General features: G+C 39.0%; 1 protein-coding gene across 1 annotated transcript in view; it reads left to right on the forward strand.

Moving 5' to 3' along the window:
* Positions 1-22,868, forward strand: part of EDA2R (ectodysplasin A2 receptor) — a 247,288-nt gene that overhangs the window by 132,567 nt on the left and 91,853 nt on the right. The window contains exon 7 of the mRNA XM_044057108.1: positions 9,160-9,270. Coding sequence (XP_043913043.1) covers positions 9,160-9,270 — 111 coding nt within the window. The remainder of the gene's footprint in view (positions 1-9,159; positions 9,271-22,868) is intronic.

Genomic DNA, 22,868 nt, shown 5'->3' on the forward strand with positions numbered 1-22,868 from the left:
AGCAATTTCAGCAGAATACAATATGGATCCACCTATCTTCTCTCACCCTCTTCTCAGACAATTTTTGAGAAGGATCAAAAATGTTAAACCTCCAAGGAGACCCCCTCTACCTGCATGGGATCTCAATTTTGTGCTGGAAAAATTGACACTACCTCCTTTTGAACCAGCAGCATCAGCAGACCTACAGTTTTTATCTTGGAAAACTGCTTTTCTTATGGCAATCACTTCAGCAAGAAGAGTATCCGAGTTACAGGCATTAATGGCAGTGCAGCCTTTTCTTATTTTCCACCAGGATAGAATGTCACTGAGAACCAATCCTACTTTCATGCCAAAGGTGGTATCCAGGGTATCCTTGAACCAAGCTATTCATTTGCCTACATTCTTCCCTAACCCACAGAACAAAGGAGAAAAACTTTTGCACACCTTGGATATACACAGACAACTGCGCTACTATCTGGACAGAACTAAAACCAACAGAAAAACTGACCAACTTTTTGTAGCATATGCAACTGGGGTGCAAGGAAGAGCAATTTCCAAACAGACAATTTCAAAATGGATAGGAAATTGCATTCGCTTTTGCTACTCCTTTCATGGAAAGACAGCTCCTGGAAATATCAGGCCTCATTCCACAAGGGCCACAGCCACCACTACAGCTTTCTTACGAGGGGTGGCTACCAAGGACATTTTAGAAGCTGCTACTTGGAGCTCCGTGCATACATTTGCCAAGCATTACAATCTACCTTTATACTCCAGATCCCGAGCAGGGTTTGCAACTGCAGTTCTGCAGGGGATCTTAACTACACCATCCTTCTCTTAGTACCTTCTCCCCCAGTTTGGCTATGGTATTCTACCCATATGTTATGGCTGCAGATGCATCCTTGAAGGACATAGTACAGTTTTGTACCTACCATAAATGTAGATGTCCGATAGGTATGCATCTGCAGTCAGGATTACCCACCCTCCTTCCCCTCTGTGGTATTCCTAGGGTGCTTACCCCTCTTTCAGCTAGCTGGGGGAATCTATTATGGTGTATTTGTTTGTTTGTATATATATGTATATAATTTGCTACTGTTTGGAACTTTTCAGCATTTATCCAAATTTAGCCTTCCTAGAGGGCACCTGGCATCTGGGGCAAGAAACACTGAGGAAAATGGCGTCGGCTGATGCCTTTATACCCCAGAAGCTCTGACGTCGGGGAAAGTGTGACATCAGCCGAGGCCAGACCCAGACTTTGGAATCCGGCTGACCGAAGGGCTGCCTGAGGCAGGACAACCCATATGTTATGACTGCAGATGCATACCTATCGGACATCTACATTTATGGTAGGTACAAAACTGTACTTTACCCTCCCTCCAGCCCCCTAAGTTCTTTTGGCTATACCTCTACTTTCCTTTAGTATGCTTGAAAGCTTTTTGGTGAATTTGCTTTTTTGTTGGAGGTATATCATTGTATTTTTATATTTAATTGCTTTCCATTAGGGGGGCACCTGACATCTGGGCAAGAAAAACTGATGTAATGGCGTCGGCTGCATGTTGTATACCCCTGACGACCTGACGTCATGGAAGAGGAGACAGCAACCGATGCAGGACCCAAGACTTTGTTAATCAGGCCGACTGAGGGCTACTGCAAACAGATAACCCAAATGTAATGACTGCAACAGTGAATACACTCGAACATCTACATTTATGGTAAGTGTACACAACTGTACTTTTTGCTGACAGCACTAAGAAGTTTATTTTCAAGTTCAAATAGTCAAGATATTAGTGAATTTGCATTTAAGGAATACTATGTGAAGGCGTATGTGTTTTTTCAGACTTTGGGTTTGGGGTAGGAGAAGAAACAGAATGAAGTCTTTTAAGCTGTTTTCAGTCATGCATATGATAGTTTGACTATTTTCACTTGCTTTTTTGGACCAACTAGCAGCATTTCTAATACAATTTCTGATTCCTAGAGAATGCTTTTTGGTTATTCTAGATGAAATATATTTTGGCAGCTTTTGTGGCAAGGCAGACTTCACATTTAAGTGGGTGAAATAACTAAGTGTATAGGGTTGTTTGCAGCTTTCCGTTTCTGCCATTCTTTGTCACTTTGCCTCCTACTTTTGAGTGGAGAAGACAAGAACATGGATTAACCCTGATTATACAACTCCACCCCATTAATATTCAAAAACGTGCACGCTGATTGGTCAGCGTGCACATTGTAAATCAGAGTTATAGTAATTGAAAAAGGTCCGGTCGCCCGGACTTTTTCCATTACTATAACTCTTTTTTCACACTGTTTCGCTGTGTTAAACGAGTTTAACATAGCGAGACAGCTTTAAAAAAAGCAATGGAGATTCTCCGTTGCTTTTTTAAACCTGTCTCGCTATGTTAAACTCCTTTAACATAGCGAGACAGTTTGTAAAAAGCAACGGAGATCTTGCTTTCTCCGTTGCTTTTTTTCAAAACTGTCTCGCTATGTTAAATGGGTTTAACATACCGAGACAGCTTTAAAAAAATCAATGGAGATTCTCCGTTGCTTTTTTTAAAGCTGTCTCACTATGTTAAACCCATTTAACATAGCGAAAACAGTTTGTAAAAAGCAACGGAGATCTTGCTTTCTCCGTTGCTTTTTTTCAAAACTGTCTCGCTATGTTAAATGGGTTTAACATACCGAGACAGCTTTAAAAAAATCAATGGAGATTCTCCGTTGCTTTTTTTAAAGCTGTCTCACTATGTTAAACCCATTTAACATAGCAAAAACAGTTTGTAAAAAGACACGGAGATCTTGCTTTCTCCGTTGTTTTTGCCCACAGTTCTGATGTACTGCATAGGCATACGCATGCGCAGTACATCAGAACTGCCGCAGAATACCAGACAGCTGCGGAAAGGCAGCAAAGAGGCATTATACAATGCCATTATTTAAGAAAAGTAATTATTTTTTTTCTTAAATAATGTCATTGTATAATAGCAATAACCCACTTCTGGGTGTGGGTAATGCTAGATTTACCCACGGTTGGCGTTGTTTGGCCACTTGGGCTTCGCCCTCCTGACCAAACCACGCCAACCGTGTCTAAATCCAGCATTACCCACACCCAGACGTGGGTTATTGCTATAATAGGGTTATAGAGCTATATTTATACGATCATGTTATCCAAGTTAATTGGGACAGTTGATAGATTAAGGGTACACTTAGAATGTTTTCCTTGAAATGTGGAAGATAACAACGGTGTGTTGGCAGGATACCTTAATATTTTTAAATGATGATGTAGAAATTAGAGATCGATGATCTGTGGATATTTTAAGCAGCATCGTCAGAGTAAGGCAACTGTGTTGGATATTACTGTTACATCTGTGACAGAGAGGAAGAAACTAAATGGGTTTGGGTGGACAGGGTCTTTAATAAGTTAGGCAAGATCAGAACAGGAGGATGTTTTATGTTACCCATTTTAATATGCATAAGCCAGCCAGTGTTAAAGATATCGAGGAGAATATAGTTATTTCTTACAAACCAGGAAGAAAAGGTGTCCAGAAGGGAGGAAAAGTTGGATAAAATACAATATGTATATTGATGAGCAGTGTGAATTTAAGCATTTGTTACAATAGTCAGCTGTATAACAATCCAGTTAGGTTTAAAGGAAGAATTATATGGGGAAGGATTTATAGTAAAGAAATTCAGTGCTTGTTTGGATTGGAATGTGGAACCTCAAAATATTGTCATACCTGGCTAATTAGATTTATGTATACTGTATTTATTGTAGGTGTTGGCTGGGTAGAGCATAATCAGATTTAAGCTTTATTTTAGTAGTCTTAAGAATGTCAGAGTCATAGGATTGTAGACCCTCCTTAAGTATTTCAGACTTGCTGTTAATACTACTGCTAACATTGCTATGTGCTATAATCAGGGGGATGGGGGCTTATTAAGCTATGAGTGGTGAAATAGAGGTGCATGGGGTGAATGACTCCACAGACATGGAAATAGGAGTATGAGGATGTTTATTTATTTATTTCCAGTTTGATGACCGGGGATGTCCACTGGGCTCAGGGAGCCCGTTTTCAGTGGAGGCCCGGGGAGAAAAGCTCCATTTTACAAAGTTTAGATACAGATACAATATAGAAAAGAACAATTTACAATTATGTTTCATGCTAGAGAGGAGGTGTAATTTCTTAGGTACATGTTACCTTTAGATACAGACTCAGTATTATTAATCAACAATTTACAGTTACATTTCATGTTAGAGAGCAGGTGTAAATTCTTAGGTACATGGTACAAATTTGATATTTACAATATATAAATGTGTGTGGTAGCCTATAGATCATAGCTAGAGAGGCTAGTAATCATAGCTGGAGAGGGGTTTAGAGGTGGAGAGAGAATTATAGGTCTAAGTAGGGAGAATGCAATTGCATTTTCTGTTAGAGTATTTTTTATTGTGTTTTTATTTTATTTTACATTTGTTAACCGGGGGTGTCTGACTGAGCTGAAAAGGCCCTTTATCAGCAGAGGCCCGGGGAGAAAAGCTCCACAAAGAAAAATTACAGACACATTTAGTTATTTAGACATAATCAGTATACACACAAATTACAAGAGACATGTTTTTACAGTGGTATGCGGCACAAACAGTTACAATGGAGAGTACAATCAAAAAAATATTAATTTAAAAAATAAAGGTAAGTAATAGATTTGTGGTGTACGGCTGAACTTTGGAACATAGGTAGAATACATACATAGTACACAGGTACAGTACATACATTGTAGATTAGCCAGTGTTTGTGAGTAAGACTGAAAACTATTATCACGTGCTCTAGATTTAGTATGTATATGTTATCCACTTTCACTAGCTTGGGGAGCAATCATGGCACTGCCAACTTTGCTTGAGATGTTGCCTGATGAGGTCTTTAAAGGAGGCTTTGGATGATGTGTTTTGAATGCTAGTAGGGACAGAGTTCCATTTTTTAGCCACCAAACTACTATATAGTGCATCTCCAAAGCTATTGTAGCTGTTGGTGAGTAAAGGTAGGAATGTAACTGAGATTTAAAGTTTTCAAAGTTTGCACAGGTCCTTAGAGAGGAAGGAAGAGAATTCCATTTTTTTAAGGAAAAGGATAGCAGTAGTTGATCAGCAGGGCGACTGGGTTTTTGGACACAGATTAGGTTTTGGTGAGTAGATCTGAGAGTTCTCTGAGGGGTGTGGGGGAGAAGGATGTTGCATGTAGGTGTTGAGTGTAGAAGTTGCAGGAATTTTGAATGATAGCAGTTGGTTTGTATCCACTGAAGGAAAAAGGGGAAATATAACAGAAGTGTGTGTATATATAGACAAATAGCAGCTCTCAATAAATTGTACTAAGTTTTTAAAATGGAAATACTAGGGGATACTACTTGTCCCCTTCTAGAAGTTTGCTGTGTTTCCTGTACAAATTATGTCATTAGTACATGATGCTGTGATGTTTTAGTTATGCTCTGCACAAGGCACCTACTACTAAGCTTGCCTTGTTACAATTATGTCATTACCCCTAATGCATGAACCACATATTGAGTGGTTTACATTATGAATACATGGGCAGTTATGTAGAAAGTTTTGTAGCAGGCATTATAAGATTATATAGTGCTTCAGCACATTGTATCTGCTAGTTTTCTGTTAGTACATGCTGCTCTTCCTCATGTTCCTCTGAAGTTTCATTCCTTGTCTGCTCAATGTTTAGCAGGTAGTTTCTGAAGTTCTAGTAAAAGGAATTCAGCTTGGGTTCAGCTGTTCTGTTGCATCTTGCTATATGCACAGTAAACATCACTAATGTTTTCTTACATGTACTTAAACAACTTCACATGTCCTGGCATTGGACACATAATTTTAGGAGGATAAATACTCACTGGCCAGGCTGATTTGGCTTTATGCCTTGATGATTTGTCAGCTGCTGCTGTGTGTGATGAACCATGGCTAGGGTATACAGCTCGACTGACCTGCAGGGTCAGTTACTACATGGTTGTTATATGAGTAAGTGGTCTTCTCTTCTTATGTTTTTTCTAGCATACTCTGTTTTCTTATCCATACTACAGATTTGAGCATGTCTGTCATCACAGTTGGTTTGTATACATCCATGCATGCATTTATATATGCATAGTTACTATAGGTCCTTCATAGTTTTGGGTGTTACTATGTATGGATGGATTGCAGGCTGTTAATGATGTATACTCACCTTTTAAAGCATATTCTACCTCTCTACAAGTTGAAGACATTGATTTCTGCCTGTATTAAGCTAATCTTGTCTTATCACATCTTTGATTCTATGAGAAGTTCTCCGTAGTTACATGTATAATACCAGATTATGCACTTTGTTATACAGCTTTGCTTTCTGCTTACCCACTGGTTCCCTTGCAGTGACATCTGTAAGTACTCATTATCAGTATATTTGGCAAAAATGTTGGCATCTGTGCTTCAGCAGCTGCCATACACCTTGCAGTTGAGGAGATTCTCTGGACCACAACCACTTAACACATTTATAGTAATATCAATACAGTTAATGGAATGAAGTACTTTGGAGAACTATATTGTGCAACAGAATGCTTTCATGACTGCATGATATTCAACAGGTGTTCCAGAAAACTTAATACGATTAAGCTTCCTAGTTAAACTTTGCATTCAGGAATTTGTCCACTACAGGAAAGTGGTGCACTAGGCCATGTTAACTATAAACCTCCTACCATACTGGACGTTTTCACAGGCTAGTGTATTCCTCAACAGGCATACTTTGGTTTTATATACTTTGGGGTTATCTCAAAGGTTTTGTGCCAGTTTTTGTGCTGTTCATATTTGACAGAAAACCAGAACAAGTTTTTGGTCTAATCATAAATTTGGCTAAGCAACATACTTTGGGACTAACACGGCCTCAGGTGCTTGACAAACCATGGCTTAAGTTGTTACCATTCGTTGTCAGCAGCCATCTAGAGTTTTGGAAGATAATTTGTTGTAAATTGCCTTTCCTCTGAACTGCCCATACTTCCATACAATATAAAGCAAAAACTTCAAGTATTGCTTACCCATATGAAATCTAGAAACAGCAGTTCTCAATTCTTCTGATGCCTTAACTCCACCCCTTGCCACATCAACTTCTTCACTTGAGAGCTATTGGGGGTGATACTTCAAGATATGAAGAAAATCACCAGTCATATGCCTGACAACATTCTCCCAAACATTCTCCCCCTGAATGTGCTTCTGTAGCTAGACCCTTTCTTTTTAAGTGCATCAAATACCATGTTTCTCAAACCTCATATGGGTGCTTGCCTAGTCCTTACTTAAAAAAAAAAAAAAAAAAAATCAGGACACAGTTAATTCTCTATCAGTTTGGAACCCTTGGTAGTCTTTTTTTTTTTTTTTTTAATAACTTTACTTTTTTTTTTGCCCCACAAACCTTTTCCCTTTTCTACTGTCTTTTCAGTTACTTGTAACTTTACCTTTTTTGTAACAACTAACAGGACAAGGATTCTGACCTTCGTTTCACTGACTTTCTCTTATCCTATGAGATATCTCCATATACAGAAGTACCTTCTGTTAATAGTTTGATTCTTGGAGACCTGCAGCCACTATTCCAGGGTGGGCCTTCATAGGTTTCCCACTCACTGATACTTCTGGAACAGATCTATCTGTTCCTTGCTTCTTTCCATCCTTGCTTCCTGCTTTCAGTCTGTGGTTACCTGAACTGACTAACCATCGAATAGCACATAATCAAATCCCCCTAATCCTATTTACTTTCCCTGTCTCACAAGTTTGAAGTGCTGAGTTGATGGATGGAGGTTCGACTATTAGGGTTCGAGGATGTGCTGTTCGATGGTTAGTCCATTTAACGATTAACCATAGACTCCCTGCTTTCTTCTTTCCCTCCTTTATTCCTATATGGATTTTTCATATTCTGCTCCAAAATATAACAGCATAATATTTATTTTCTCTTATTGCAAGACAGATCGCCCATGTTTACCATAAATTGACATTATTTTTGTGTGGTTTCCACATTTTTTTTCTTGTTTTCCTTTTTATCTTTTACTTTGAAGCCATCTCTCCCACAGCATCACATAATTCTGTTAGAATATTAGCTTTGCTCCAATCTCTCTTTATGACTATTTTCTAATGTCCACTGCCAGTTTTTCCATTCACTCTTTTCTGGCAAAGCATGCCATCCTCAAGCTTCTGAATCAAGTTTAATATGCCTTTTACTGTGTTGGCATATCACTATTCTTCATTTGCATTTAGCAAAGTTTCTTACATGACACAAAGAGTTTTATTAAATAGCAGGCACTCTGTATGCATTCACACAAGTACCATTATACATTTTTGCAAAAATGGTTTCTGAATCAGGGACGCTGTTTGCCATGAAAGTGACCTAGATAGCTCACAGTTTCTTCCTGCCTATTTGAGAAACATTTCCAGCTGAATGACACTGGTGACATCAGACTCCTCTCCAGTTTTCAATAATATATCCCCTATGTTATCATTCAAGGACAGTACAATGACAGCATCTTATTCTGTGGGTTACAGTCATGAAAACAGTTTTCTGGTGAGAATTTCTACAAAAACAGACATGCACAAAATCCTAGGATATATGAGCTGATATAATCTGTTTATACTGTTCCCATCACTGTCCCATAGATTTCTGGTTAAATTATACCAGTGATCAGGAGACAACTGCAGTTATGGGGGTGTGCTTAAGCACTGCTTTTTATTATATGTATTTTAAAACATTTTAACTAGTGTAATGACCCCATTAGCTGTTATACACAAAAGAAGTTAAAGAACAATAAAAAGAACAATAAAAGTGACAAAGACTTTTGTCCTCTGTACCAGTCTTGAAAAGCCAAGAAGTTGAATTTGTTGTGCTGGGACCAGCATGTCACTACAGTCATCTTTTCATATAATTTTTTACATCACTTGTTAGATTTTAACACAATGACTGATTTTTATAGATTTTTCTTTGCACTTAAAGTCATGGTTGCCATACATAATCTGTTGATTGACTCCATTAAGTTGTGAATATTTCTATAAGGACAGAATTCTAATATTTCATATCCTTTGTGGAAGGGATCAAATCTTTTGTTGCTCATAAAAGGATGAGGCAGGATTAGAAATTTACTTTTTTGTGAGTTGACAATTTAATGATACATTACAGAACTGCTAATTCAGTTCTTTTTTGACAGAGTTTATTCAATCCAGTGGACCTTCTGATGAATCCTCTACATCTAGCGATGTCATCCAACAACCAGCAAGCCATTGTCTACAAAGAGCCTACTTGAAGAACTTGCCTGAAGGTAGTTTCACATACATTTTATATGGCTTTGACAAACACAAAAGCTTTTAGTCCTGTATAACAAAAATGCAGCTGCTATGAGGAGATTTAATTATATTCCTTCATAGTGCGAAATGAATACTAAATGCAACTTCAGTTGAACATGTATTGTAAGAGCACTAGGCACTCATAAATGATGACTTAAATGGCATTTAGTAGATAAAAAGTATGGAAATGTTTTGAAGCCATTGCTAGAGTTCAAAGTGGAAAATAAGACATTTAACTGAATTTGTGTGTGTGTGTGTGTGTTAGCAAGTCCAGTGCAATTTATCTAGGTAAGCAAATGATAAAAAAAAAAAAATCTAATAAGTGACTCAGTAGTGGGAAGTTTCAGACAAAAATACTAAAAATCATGTTTTTTCTTGAGATGGTCATCATAAAAATAGAATGTTTAGAACAACTGTATAGTGCTTCTAATATCACAAAACTTGACAGTATATCTGATGATCACACTGCATTTATGTATGCATAGTTTAGATCTTACTGCTATTGTCTGCTAAATAACTTAATCCTGTAGTGGTACATTTACATAAAGAGTCACAATTTTATTGATATTTCATCTTGCCAGTACCCTCTTCACAGGCTGCACCAAGCCCATACAGGTCAGTCCCACAATGTGTTTGTAGACACCCATCTAATCATCTAGGTTATGTTTTAAAGAAGGCAGTGTGTCGCACAACTTAACATACAGGGGAAGTTTATTCCAGAGGTTTGACAGGTGCTGGTCAAAAAAAAAAAAACAAAATACACATCTCTTCATTATGCTTTATTTTGCTGTTAGCCGACATTTAAAATCTTGGTTCTAGGATTGTTGGAATCATCACACTTGTGCTGATGTATGAGGTCCAGCGCAACCGGATCCCCTAACAGCATAGTACATGAGATAGAAATATCCCTTCAAAAGTCTGTAAGACATTGGAAAAGGAATACAGCTTCTAGCCTTGCTTGATTTCCCGAGGAATTTAGGTCTGAATGACTTGGTTTGGAAATTTTGGGGTCTAATTGTTTAATATGCTTTGCAAGATATAGCATAAAGGTGGTGCTGTAATAAATAACTTGTATGATTAATTCTAAGTATAAAGGCATGATTACCTCTTTAGACCTTTCATATTCCTTTTCCAATTTGCTGCACTAAATAAAAACATTTCCTGGAGACTGCTGCCTCATAAGTCAAATGAAGGGAATTATGATAGTAAGTTTCTCAGTCCCCGACTCCACTTTACTTTCACAGTGGTGTCTTGTGAGTACAGTAAAATGAATTCTTTTAACATTCACTTGCATGGTGTCTGACACTTTAGCAAATTATTTTTGAAGAAAGGCATTTGTGCCTAGCTGGTTTACTTAGCAATAAAAGAATGAGAGGTGTTATTAGATGGTTATTTTTGCCATTCATTTCCTTATATGAACAGCTGAGTACAGTGTAAAGCTACCTTGCTTCATATCCCATCACCTTTCCCCCAGACCTCTGAAATCATACACAAAGTGGACCATGTTAGGTAACTTCTGCACCCGAAGGTGCATTTAAACCAGTATAACAATAAAACGTTAACAAGACGGAGTGTCTCCAAGTTTGTGCTAACCTTGATCTCAGCCTTTTAGGACCTTAATGTTGGGGATTAGTCCTCCTTTTGAGATTCAGGTGCACTGCTTAATACAGATCTTGGCAGGCCAAAACTAAGTAAATACAGAAGAACTAGGCAAGTATACCATCATAACTTAGTCCCTTACCAAAAGAAAAAAGTTCCCATTTTTCTCAAGTAATTTGTCTTTATCCCTCTTAACTAAATGCTTTCGTTTGAAGACTTCATCAGATTTTACAGTGAAGAGTTTTAACTTTTTAATGTATACACCTTGTAACAACATTGGGGTGTAGGAGGTTTCACAATAGCATAGAAATGGGGAGGAGCTGGGACTGCACTGCAATAGTGAAACAGAGGAGGATAAAGGCAAACCCTCAAGTGCATGAAAGAAACATTATAATTTGTATGTGGAATGTGGACTGCTACAGAAAATCTGTAAGCTGAAAATAGGATACGTGCAGCATCAAAACCTCCTGCTACATCAGTCCCTGTAAATACAAATGACAAGACAGTGGAAAAACAAGCTGAATAGCTAGTCCTCCTTTTCAAAAGGTAACACATATGTAAACACATCTATGTACATGTTATTAATGTGGAAGAATGTTTACTTCTGCATTCAGCTTATAAGAAAGGGAATCAGCCTGCTATTATAGATTTATAGGCAAGTACTAGGCTTGATGACCTTGTAGGCCATTTTAAGCCAAACTTCCTTTTTTTCTGCTCGATATAACCTATCCCATTTAGTTAGAGATTGGTCGTACCCATCCTGTTGTCAGTGATTATATATCACCTGTAATGAAAATGAATGGGATCATATCATGCATAATTAGAGGGGGAGCCACTCATGGGATATAGCATTTAGGAGCTGCCTCTGTCATTTAGTAGTACGGGGGGCAGTCTTAGTGTAAAGTTTCTGTTTCCAATCCACAGATCTAAGCTGAGCTTGAATATGGACAAATATTAATTTTGCTTTAGGAGGCTTACGAGTCCCATTAAACCATAGGTTAATGTGTGGCTATCCTCTGCTAAAAAATATTTAAAAAACCGACAGATTATCTGATGTAAGCCATGCAAGTGGGTGAACAGATTATCCCTTTTCTACATCTGAACCTGTTATAACAAGGCTGAGTATGCCAAGGCAAACCAAATATTCATTTCCAAAATATCATGTTCAGAACTATTTTTTAGGATTTCTACTTCAAACAAGTTCCTACTCAGAGACACACAGACATACATACAGCCATTTCAGTGTTCCATTACTTTATCTCTTCCCAGTTATCATAAACACTGTTCAAACCTGTGAGTGTGTATGCTATTTTCATCTTTATTTCTAGAATGATTACAGATATTTGGATTTAATTTAAAACTTTCATTTCAAATTTTATAGCACAAACACTGATGGCCATTTGCTAAACAAACAATACAGTCTCACAATGAAAACAGATTTAGCTTGAACAATAAACTCCCCTGCCCTTGAAACTCACATTCATTCAAACAGAATTGAAATCTACGTTCCCAGAAAATGCATCTGGCCAGTAGTGGGTTAAGTACACCTTTGGGCTGTTTTCAAACCATAGGCCCCTGCACACACTTAACATGCAAAAACGGATGTTCTATTTTAGTCAATTTCCTGACTGTATTAAATTATGTTCCTTGTTTAATACACCACTTGTTAGTGTGTTTTAATTGTGTATATCTGAACATTTTTCCAGTAAGCAATGAAACAAAACATATGAACCAATAATGATAAAGCTACCCATTGCAGAAAACTTCAACCATAAAAGGCCACTCAGACTGTTGTCATTATAGTCAAACAATGTCAGTTAATATGCACAGTCTCTGCAGAAGTAAAACTCATCTGAATAATTCCACATTAAAAATAACAGTAATGGAGAGGTTGCTGCTGGCAAACAACTTTGCATTTCAGTGCTTCATCTACAAATTCAGTGCTTGCTCCTCCTGAAGAATAAATTGCCTATGCCGTGTTGAAAAAAAAATGGAGTGCTGGTGATATGCAATAGGGAATTTCTGTCAAACCAACAATAGGTTAATAGTTACTAGGCATATCATCCAAAGGAGGACACATTCAGAAGTGCAGCACCCCCCCTATGCTACACAATAGTGTCAGCAATCAGTCTGAGTGTGTGAAAATAACTCGCAGCCTCCTACAGCAAAAAGCAAGTGTGCTACCTGTTGCACCCCGATACTGATCAACTGATTTATGTAAATCTGTGACGGACATTGACAGACTAATCTCAGAGACTTACAAAAATAAACAAAATTAAGAGAGACCTACCAGTTGGTGTGGTGGCTGATGGCACTTCCATGCCAGTAATTAAGGTTCATGGTTTGATTTTGAGAAAAGTCTCAACTAAACAGCCCCTCTAGCTGTGGCATTATACATACATGCACGTGCATGCACGCACACTACAGTCTCACACAGAAAACAGATATAGCATGAGAAGCATGCCTCCCTGCATAAGATAAATAACATATGACATTGCACTCATTCAACGGCTGTGTCTCCCTGCATAACATTAAATACATACCTCTGTCTCTTTGAACAAGATTGCACTCACTCAGCAGCTCACAGTGTAAGATACAAAATTGCACTCTGCATATCTCCCTGTAGAGCATTCAGAATCCATTTGTTCTCTATAATTGTGGATAAATTGGCTGCTCTGATATCATTAAATCTCCAGGATTTTTACTAAAGATGATGTTAGGACATCTTAACCACGAGGTTACTGGAGCATGCTCTGTTTTACTGAAGCCTCCTGCGTGGTCTTAAAGCCCTGCTGTGTTTATGGAAGTCTGGCAGGCTGGGGCTTGTTTTATTTTACAAAGATTTGTTTTTTTATAGCGAAACCATACCTCCAATCCCATCCAACAGATGTCCTAAGCGTCTGCCTAAGTCTCCTAGTGCTAGATCCAGCTGTGCCAAGAGTAGTCCATTTAGTAGCACTACTATGCTGATGATATGCAATCGTCCTGTGGAATATTATGGAACTGGGAACAGATCTTGCAGTGGGAGAGATAGATTGGAGTGTTTTATTTCCTGTGAAGGCTGCTAACTGGCTTTCTTGTCTTCGGACGAATGGCATAATTAGGTGGTCCAAGCCAGCATGGTGCTGTCTGGGTGTCACAATGACCTCAGTAGAACCTGCAGTGGTTTAGTTTCTTAAATAACAGCCCCATTTAGGCCTTAATCAACATATGCATGCAGCCTAATTTCCCATTCCAATTCCTTCTTTTCTAAGATCGCATTAAGGTTTCCACCAAGCCGACAATATTCTACATCTTCAGTGACATGAAAAGTAAAATTCAAGTGGCCTGGATGACCCAAGGAGTATTTTGAAAGTGGGTATCTCTTCCAGATGTCAGAAGCGTGTTCAGTAATTCTCCTTTTGAGACTGTTTTTGGTTTTCCCAACATAAAAGGCTTTGTACATGGAGCGCTGGGTAAAGTAGATCACCATTTCACCACTGCAATTATGTCTAGCTCTATTGAAAATATTTTTTGCTGGAGCTCAGGGAAGTAAAAAAATTCTTAATCACTCAAAGTTTCAGGCAGCATTTACAATCTGAAAGACCACATTTGAAGGTCCAGGCAAGTTACTCTATTTTTCTTCTAGATGATGCATTTTAGCCAATCTCTTAAGCCCCTGTGCTTTCTGTTGGAGGGTTCAAAATAGAGAATCTTACTGAGAGAATATATTTTCTTTGATGATGCTCCACTTGTCCTGCATTACTTTTTACATTTCCCCTACATCTTTTGAGAATGTTATGATCATACTTATGTTAAATATTTCAGCCCGTGGATTTGATTAGACAATTCCCATCCTTCCTTGTTCATGCCTCCAAGGTTCGTGCAGTGTGTTATCATTTCTCCTTTTGATTTTTCTAAATGGGTCTAGAATCTGTGAAACTTTATTTTCCAACTTTTCTTCAGTGCGTGATATTTTTCCCTACTCTGGAAAGAAAATACTTTAGACAGTGTTGTCAGTTGATTTGATGTAGGCAACAGCTTGACTGTTGTCATTAATGGGACAGAACTTTTATTTTTGATGCTTTGTATTAGTATAGGTAGACTTTAATAATGAATAGTTGATAAGCAGATACCAGTGATAAATGAAGGATGAAAAAAATTGAGTTATCATAGGTAGGTACTAGGCTATCAGCCCAAGGGCCTAAGTAAGCCTAGCCAACAAGGTTCCCCGACTTACACCACCCAAGAAAGATATTTTCCTGTGCCCCTGTCTAGCAGACTCACAGAAGTGATCCTCTGAGTGTATTTCCTATTTCCCATCCACTCATCAAGATTTTTCTTGAAGAGTGCTAATGAGGAACTTTGCTTGACATAGATAGCTAGCTTCTTGCAGAGTATGGGAGGTCTCTGGGACAGGAATCTATCCCTCCAGCATGTTCCGTTTATTGTAGTGACAAGGTTTAGGTCCCTAGAGCATGTAGCTCAGAGGGATTGGGATTTTTTTAGGTGTAGCATGTCCAACAGCTCTGGGTTTGACATAGCTTTATATGTTAGGCAGAGATCACCTTGGAGTAGGCGATATGCCATGGTGTAAATTTGGAGTTTGAGACGGTCAGTGTAGGGCATCTGTTTGAGGCCAGTAATCCTCTTTGTGAGGTACTTCTGTGGCCTTTCCAGCTGCTGCAGATGTCTTGTGAGGTACATTCCAAAAGGGGAGTTGTACTCTATTATGGGTCTAATGAGTGTCGAGTAGAGGGGAACAATGACCTCTTTTTTCCTGGATGAGAACCCTTTTGTAATGAGGTGTGCCACGTAGAAGAATTTTCTGACTACTGTGGCGATGTGATTATCAAAGGAGAGACTACTGTCCACCTGGGTCCCAAGGTCTCTTATCACACATTCGGCATTATGTAGACTGCCGCCTATGTGTTAGTTCATGGGTACAGTGTTTTTACCAAAGTGGATGACAATGCATTTTTGGCATTGAGCTTGAGGCCATGACTCTGACACCAGGCATCTGTCTCAATGTGGCCCTTCTGTAGGAGGTCCACATCATTTGGGGACTCTGCTGTGGCTCCTAGTATGCAGCCATCTGCAAACTTCGTTAGCCAAAGGCCTTCTGTGTTAGCCTGTACTTCAGAGAAGTAGATACTAAACAGGAGAGGTCCCAGGACTGTACCCTTTGGTAATCCACTTGTCACTGGTTTGAATCAGATTTGGAGTCTGCAACGTTTGCAGTGTGGGTTCTGTCAGTGAGCCAGTTGGCAGCCCATCTTGTGACATAGGGATTTATACCTAGTTTAGTGAGTTTAGCTGTAATTCCAGAATATGGGATGGTATCAAAAGCCTTGGCAATGTCAAGATAGGCTGTGTGAACCACCTTACCCTCATCTACGGCTTTGGTGACTGCCTCAAAGACATCGATCAGGTTCAGGAGGCATGCTCTGCCTTTCACAAACCTAAACTGGGTGTGGTCCAGAGTTTGGAGGTTACCAATGTCTTTGTTTATGTGTTCCATGATGATACATTCCATGGCCTTACAGAGTAGGCTCGTCAGGCTAATAAGGCGATAGTTCCCGGGATCAGTGGTGGCTCTCCCTTTGTGGAGTGGGATAACTGTTGCTGTGCACCATTCCGTGGGCACAAAACCTGATGTGAGGCTATGACTGAACATGGTGTTTAGGTGAGGAGCCAGTTTGTTCTGAAGTTCATGTAAAACGCAGCCTGGGATGTTGTCCGGTCCCATGGATGCTGTGTTTTTGGCTTTAGAGTGTGCAGCTTTTACCTGCGTAGTTGTGATTACAGGGACTCTGCATTCTTCCTGTATAGATATGGGCCCTTTAAGGGGTGAGAGGGGGGTAAAGTTAGCACTGAAATTATCTGCCAGGATGTTGGCAATATCAGTTGGTTCTGTAATTTTCATGCCATTGTACTATAACTCAGAGCAGATCTGGGTGTTGCCATTGAGATTCTTGACACAGCTATAGAATGCTTTATGGTTGCCCCTAGAATCAGTGGCAGTTTTGTTTATCAGCTATTCATCCTCCACATCAGAGATTCCTGTTTTAAAGTTCATCTTAATGTGTACCTGAGAGAAATTTCTTCCTCGCTGTTTACTTTTAAATCACCTTTCGTTCATCAAACCTGATCTGTCTAGATAAAGGAATCAATAAAATTAAACATTCAGCATGTGTGGCACATTGGCCTTTAATTGTAGTAGAACCTCTGTTTACCACGTGAACTAATTGAAAGGACTGCAGGTTGCCATGGACCTCTGCTACTAAAATACATTTCATTAGGGAACACTTTGCTGGATTATGCAATGGACGTCATGTCACAATATAGTCCTGCCCCACATGCCTGAGGTATTGTCAGTAACTATAGATGTATGAAATTTCTAATTTTGAAACACCTTTTTTCCTTTACTTCATTCATTTTACAGTTGTTAGTCAGGTAGATGGGCTGATGTTAAGTCCCTTTTCAGACACGAAACAGCACAGTGGTAGCAGAGAGATGAGTTATAACACCACCAGTCTAATTACTTTGTTTAAAAGTGAATTTCCTTCCTGGCTCTTAACTTTCAGCCCAGCTCATCTAAATATTACTCTATACATTTTACAGAAAGGGTCAGGTCTATTTACAAGGTAAAATACAGATGGACTGACACCTGTTACATGCTCTAAAATTTGTAAAAATACATAGTAAAAGCAACTAAGCAAGAGAAAGGACAACTGCAATGTTTAACTGCAGTAAGCACTTGCATAATATGACTTTTTACAAAAAGCAGGTGTTACTCTACAAAAACTGAGGAGCAGCTAAGTATGTAGAACTATTGTTCCATGCATGGGGAGGAAGAGATCCCCTCACCATATGTCAGTACAGTTAGATCTTTGCACTTCAGTTTAGAGCCATTCTTCTAAGTCTATGCAGTTTGAATACCAACACACAATCCTAAAGAAGAAATGAACACACATTAAGGGTTAATTTGTTTTCATTTTTCTTTTTCTAATTTCCATTTCCACTTTTACTGATTGAAACATTACACAAATTTAAGACGACAAACTCCTTGATACCACTGACGTTAATGCTACCAGTGCTTAGGTGTATTTTATAATAAACACCAGCAGTCGTCTTGCCAAGGAATTGTTCAAGTTTCCAAACTTGGAAAGTGATACAGTTTTGCATTGAGCTAGATCAGTGCACTTCCTGATGATCTGTTCAGCCCACTCACGACTGTTTCTCGGAGGAGCAGTGGGGAGATGGATGATATGCTACACTCGTGTGTGCCATACTCCTCTACTGTAACCGCCTTTCCCACCCATCTAAACATCACTTCCTTTGTACCTCACTGAGCTACATTCTTTCCTCTATCCCATCAGATTTACAAAGTGACCCCCCTTCCACTAAATTAGTAAATCATCGCCTTTATATTTACTAAAGCTCACCCCCTTCATAGCAAATTAGCCTGAAGTACTTTTTCTAATAACTAATACAGACATACCAATGGCTAACCTTATTTCTTTTCATGGAACTATCCTACTACTGTTTTGTCTACAATGCCAATAAAATGTAGAAATGAGTAAATATTGTTTCCAGGATCTCATACAGAGAGACTTTTGTCTTTATTTTCCATTTGTCATATGTGTGGTGTAGTTTTGAAGTAGTTGGAGATTAAGAATAAGGCTGTAATATTAATAAGTCACATGCAACATGAAGGGCATTTACTAAAATAAGCAGATGAACTCTCACACATTCCAGCAGGGAAAAAAAGTCCACTTTGATAAAATTGTAGGAATAGCCATTTTAACTAAAAAGGGAAATAAATGCATGGATTATGGATATAGTTAGCCATGGTTCTCATTGGTGTTATTTTTATTGGTGCAACCATTATTGTTAATGCCACTGAGTATTACATGCATAGTGCATTTGTTACAGTGTCTTGATTGTATTTGTTAATTCTGCCTTCATACATGGCTGTGTATCAATCTTGCTATTTCCTGGCATATCCTATAACAAAAACGCTATAGCAATAACCCACATCTGGGTGTGGGTAAATCCAGCATTACCCATACCCAGCCGTGGGTTGCAGATATTATACAATGACATTATTAAGAAAATGTCCGGTCCTTGTACAATGGCACCACAGTGCTCTTCCACATTTTCCCTGGTATCATAGGACTTTCCTGATGTACTGTGCATGCATATGGGACTTGCTTACTTTCCAACTCTTAATGCAGTACATGAGAAAAAAAAGTTTCACATCTATAATTTCTTGCTTTCATTTTCTGTAGTTTTCAATATTTATAATAAATATACAGCATCCATTATTAGATAGCAGAATGTCAAATAGAATGTCAGAGTTTATAATTTTCTGAATCTCTGTATCCATCAATGTCATGGATTTGAAACATGGGACATCTATAGCTGTATTAGTATGACTGCAACAAAATTATTTAGCCCTATTTTACAAACACAGACACAATTTAAGACAATGTGAAAATGAGAGTTATTTGATGCCCCCTATGCAAGTGCATAAAAGGTTAACTTATTTTGATTTAACTGAGAAGATTATGGCTGAGTCGTATCCTCTCACATGCACTTGCAGACATTGCTACTCTCAGCAGGTTAGTTAACCAGTGTTTACATTCACTACTAAAAGGACACACTTGCACCTCGTAGGTTTCCACCTGGGATACCCAAAATCTGGGACAAAGCCACAAATAGTCATGGACAAATGCCCCATATTAAGAATACTCTGTTGCATCTTTTTTGTAAATAAAGTTTAAAATCCAGACATTCAGAGGTATACAAGAGAGAGGGCAGAAATACAAGGAAATTGGGTATGTTTCTTTAGTTTTGCATAATGTACCCGTTTTCCTTGTATTTTCTCTGCCCTGCCCTTTCCCTCTCATACCTCTGAACTGTTTGGATTTCAAAATGTATTTATTTTTTTTTAAAAAGGTAAAGGAATCTGAAAATCTGTAGCATATATTAACAGAAGAAAGTCCAGGCAACCGGACTTTTTTTCTACTGGCATATGCTCAATTTACAATGGGCACCCTGGTTGGACTGACCAATTACCATGCTTGTTTTTGAATGTTAAAGGCCAGGCATTGTATAATGACAAATATAGGGATTTAAAACGTGCATCCTGGCTTCAACAAAAGGCATGCAATTAAAGTTTGCTTTCCTATCAAAGAGGCTTCTGGAATGTCCACTAACAAATATACAACATAAGTTTGAAACCTAGGGCTACTTCTGGTAAAATCTGCTTGACATTTAAAGTGGATACACCATTGTCCACAAAGCCACTAATGCATGAAACAGTTATGTGCCATCATATTTCTTGGACAATAAGGTGCCAAGAGATCAGAAAGGGGCAATAAACTCATAGGATGCAAAGAAAGTGATCCCTGTGATTCCCTCCTTTTCAAGATGTGTTGTTAATTAAATAGATACTGCAGTGGAACTGAATTAATTCATTCTTTTTTTCTGACATTCAATCATTTGGTCATTCAGTGATTTTGAGAAAGTCAGGCAGAGTCAAATTTGCAGTCAGCAAGAGACTTCAAACTTCATAATTTCATATATTTTACCTTATCTTTCCACTCATATTTTCCTACTCTTTGCTGACAGGGTCATGCCAAAGGACTAACATAGCTTTCTACACTCTGGAGAAAGAGCCAAAGACTTAGATATTACATCTTCCAACACTGGGACTGGCAAATGCAAAAAGGTAGATCCTTTCTCAATGTGGGAAAGTGGAGATGTTCTTTGTGTTTCACTGTTGCAGTCATTACATTTGGGGTTATCTGCTTGCAGGTAGCCCTCAGTCAGCCTGATTAACAAAGTCTTGGGTTCTGCATCGGTTGCTGTCCCTTCTTCCATGACGTCAGGTCATCAGGGGTATAAAACATGCAGCCAATACCATTACCCCAATCTTTCTTGCCATGCGGTGCCCGAAGCAAAAGCAGTTTGCAAGTGCCGGTCGGCCGACTCCTGAAAAGTTTCAGAATTGAAGTCTTCAACTAAAGCTAAGTACCCTGTTGGGGAAACTTTTTCTTGCTCCTTACCGATTTCAGTAAAAGTTAATAATTGCATTACTTGTGGAAAGCAAATACCTCAAAGATTTTAATTCATACTGTATTCCTTGCCTAGGCCCTGACCATGATGTACCTTGCTGTCGGTTTTGTACTTTATTTAATCAGCGCACTATCCGTCGTCGGTATATTTTCGCCTCTAAATATTTCAGTTTTCGGTTTAATTATCCAGAAATGTCAGTTAGCCATCAGATTACTTGGATTCCTAAAAATTGCAAAGATAAAGACAGGCTGCTGAGGTCCAAAACTGCCAACTATGCTTCTCGTAAGCCAGTCGCCAGTTTGCCGGTACTCAGTGAGGTGCATTCGCAGCCCCTGATAAACGCTACATCTAATTTGCAGGCCTCTGCTGAGATCCATTCAGAGTCCGGTATGCTGCAAGATGCTTCAACTATGGAACCTGTGGATGCATCTACCTTGGATGGGTCCGGAGACGCTGTGCAGGCACTGGCTTCTGAGAGTGTATTCAGGCCTATGGACTTGCACATTAAACCGACGCCTCCTTCTTCACTTAGGCCTAAATCTCGAACCATGCCTAAAAAAATGACGCCCAGGCCACATGCTCAGGCCTCTATCCCTAAAAAATAAATAAGAATGGCTGAAGATCTAATAACTCAGGGGGTAGTCAACCCCCCTCCCCTTCTAAGAGGCCTAGGACTGAAGTTGTTTATGAATCTTCTGACCAGGATTCTGTTTTTTCTGATTCTTCTGATGATCTGGATTTACCCTCATCTACTTAGGAGGATTCTGATGCAGAGGACTCCATTCCCTCTGCTTCCTCTCCAGAGGATTTTTCTTTTGGGCAAACCTTACATACTCTAAGGGAGCATTTCCACTGGGAAAGCCAGGATTTTTATGATTCAAAAAAGAGGCTTAGGGATTTCTTACTCCTACCTCAGCATAAGCCTATAGTTATTCCTCCTGTACTAGACATAGTTGATGATGCTTTTTCAGAATCTAGTTTGGCCCCTGATTCCTTGCCTCCTGCTCCCAGAAAACCTGACAGATACTACAGGGTCCCTGAGTCACACAAGTTCTTTTAAAAATCCTATTGTGGATCCAGAGACTATTTCACAGGGGCCCAAGGACATTAAGGCTTCTACTGCTAAAAATCCTACCCCTTCTGATAGAGACTCGAGGGCCCTGGATAGATGGGGTAAAAACGTTTACACTTCTGCAACCTTGGCCATTAGGGCTTTAAACTGCCAGGTTCATATGTCAAAGTATCAGCAACACGTTATTGGATTGCTTAAACAGAAAATGATGTTGATTCCTGTGTGGAAAGTAAAGAATTACAGGATTTAATGCATTCTGCTGAACAAGTTGGAAAACATACTTTGCAATGTGGTTTTGATTAATTAGAGGCCTCTTGCAGGGCTGCTGTCACTGGGTCTGTGCTCAGAAGGCATGCTTGGCTAAAGGAGCAATCTTTGCCTGATCATGTTAAAGCTAAATTGTTGGATGCTCCCTTAAATCAGGACCACCTGTTTGACAACAAGGCTGAGGAAGTTCTTAAAAAGATAGAAGATAAAGCTAAATCTATGCAAACTGTTAAAAATTTCTTACAAGTTCAGCCTCCTAGATTTAGTAGGCACTAACCCTCTAAGAATTGGTCCTTTCCGGTCTCTTCCAGGTCTTCTCAAGCCAAACCCAGACACAGCAAAAAAACCCAGGTTTCAGTCCCGGGGACACACAGGACTAAGCAGTGGGGGGCCTCTACTTCCAAATCTGGGAGTAATATGACTCCCCCCTATGGTAAACTGTCTCAATGACTTTTAAAATTTCCAAGCACTTATCAACTGACTGCTGCCCCTTTGTGGGGAAAGATTGCTCTTCATGCAAAGAACTGGGAACTCATTATCCAGGACAAATGGGTTTTAAATATAGTGTCC

Source organism: Protopterus annectens, chromosome 15.part0, assembly GCF_019279795.1.
Source record: "Protopterus annectens isolate FY-2018-M chromosome 15.part0, PAN1.0, whole genome shotgun sequence".
Taxonomy (NCBI): domain Eukaryota; kingdom Metazoa; phylum Chordata; order Ceratodontiformes; family Protopteridae; genus Protopterus; species Protopterus annectens.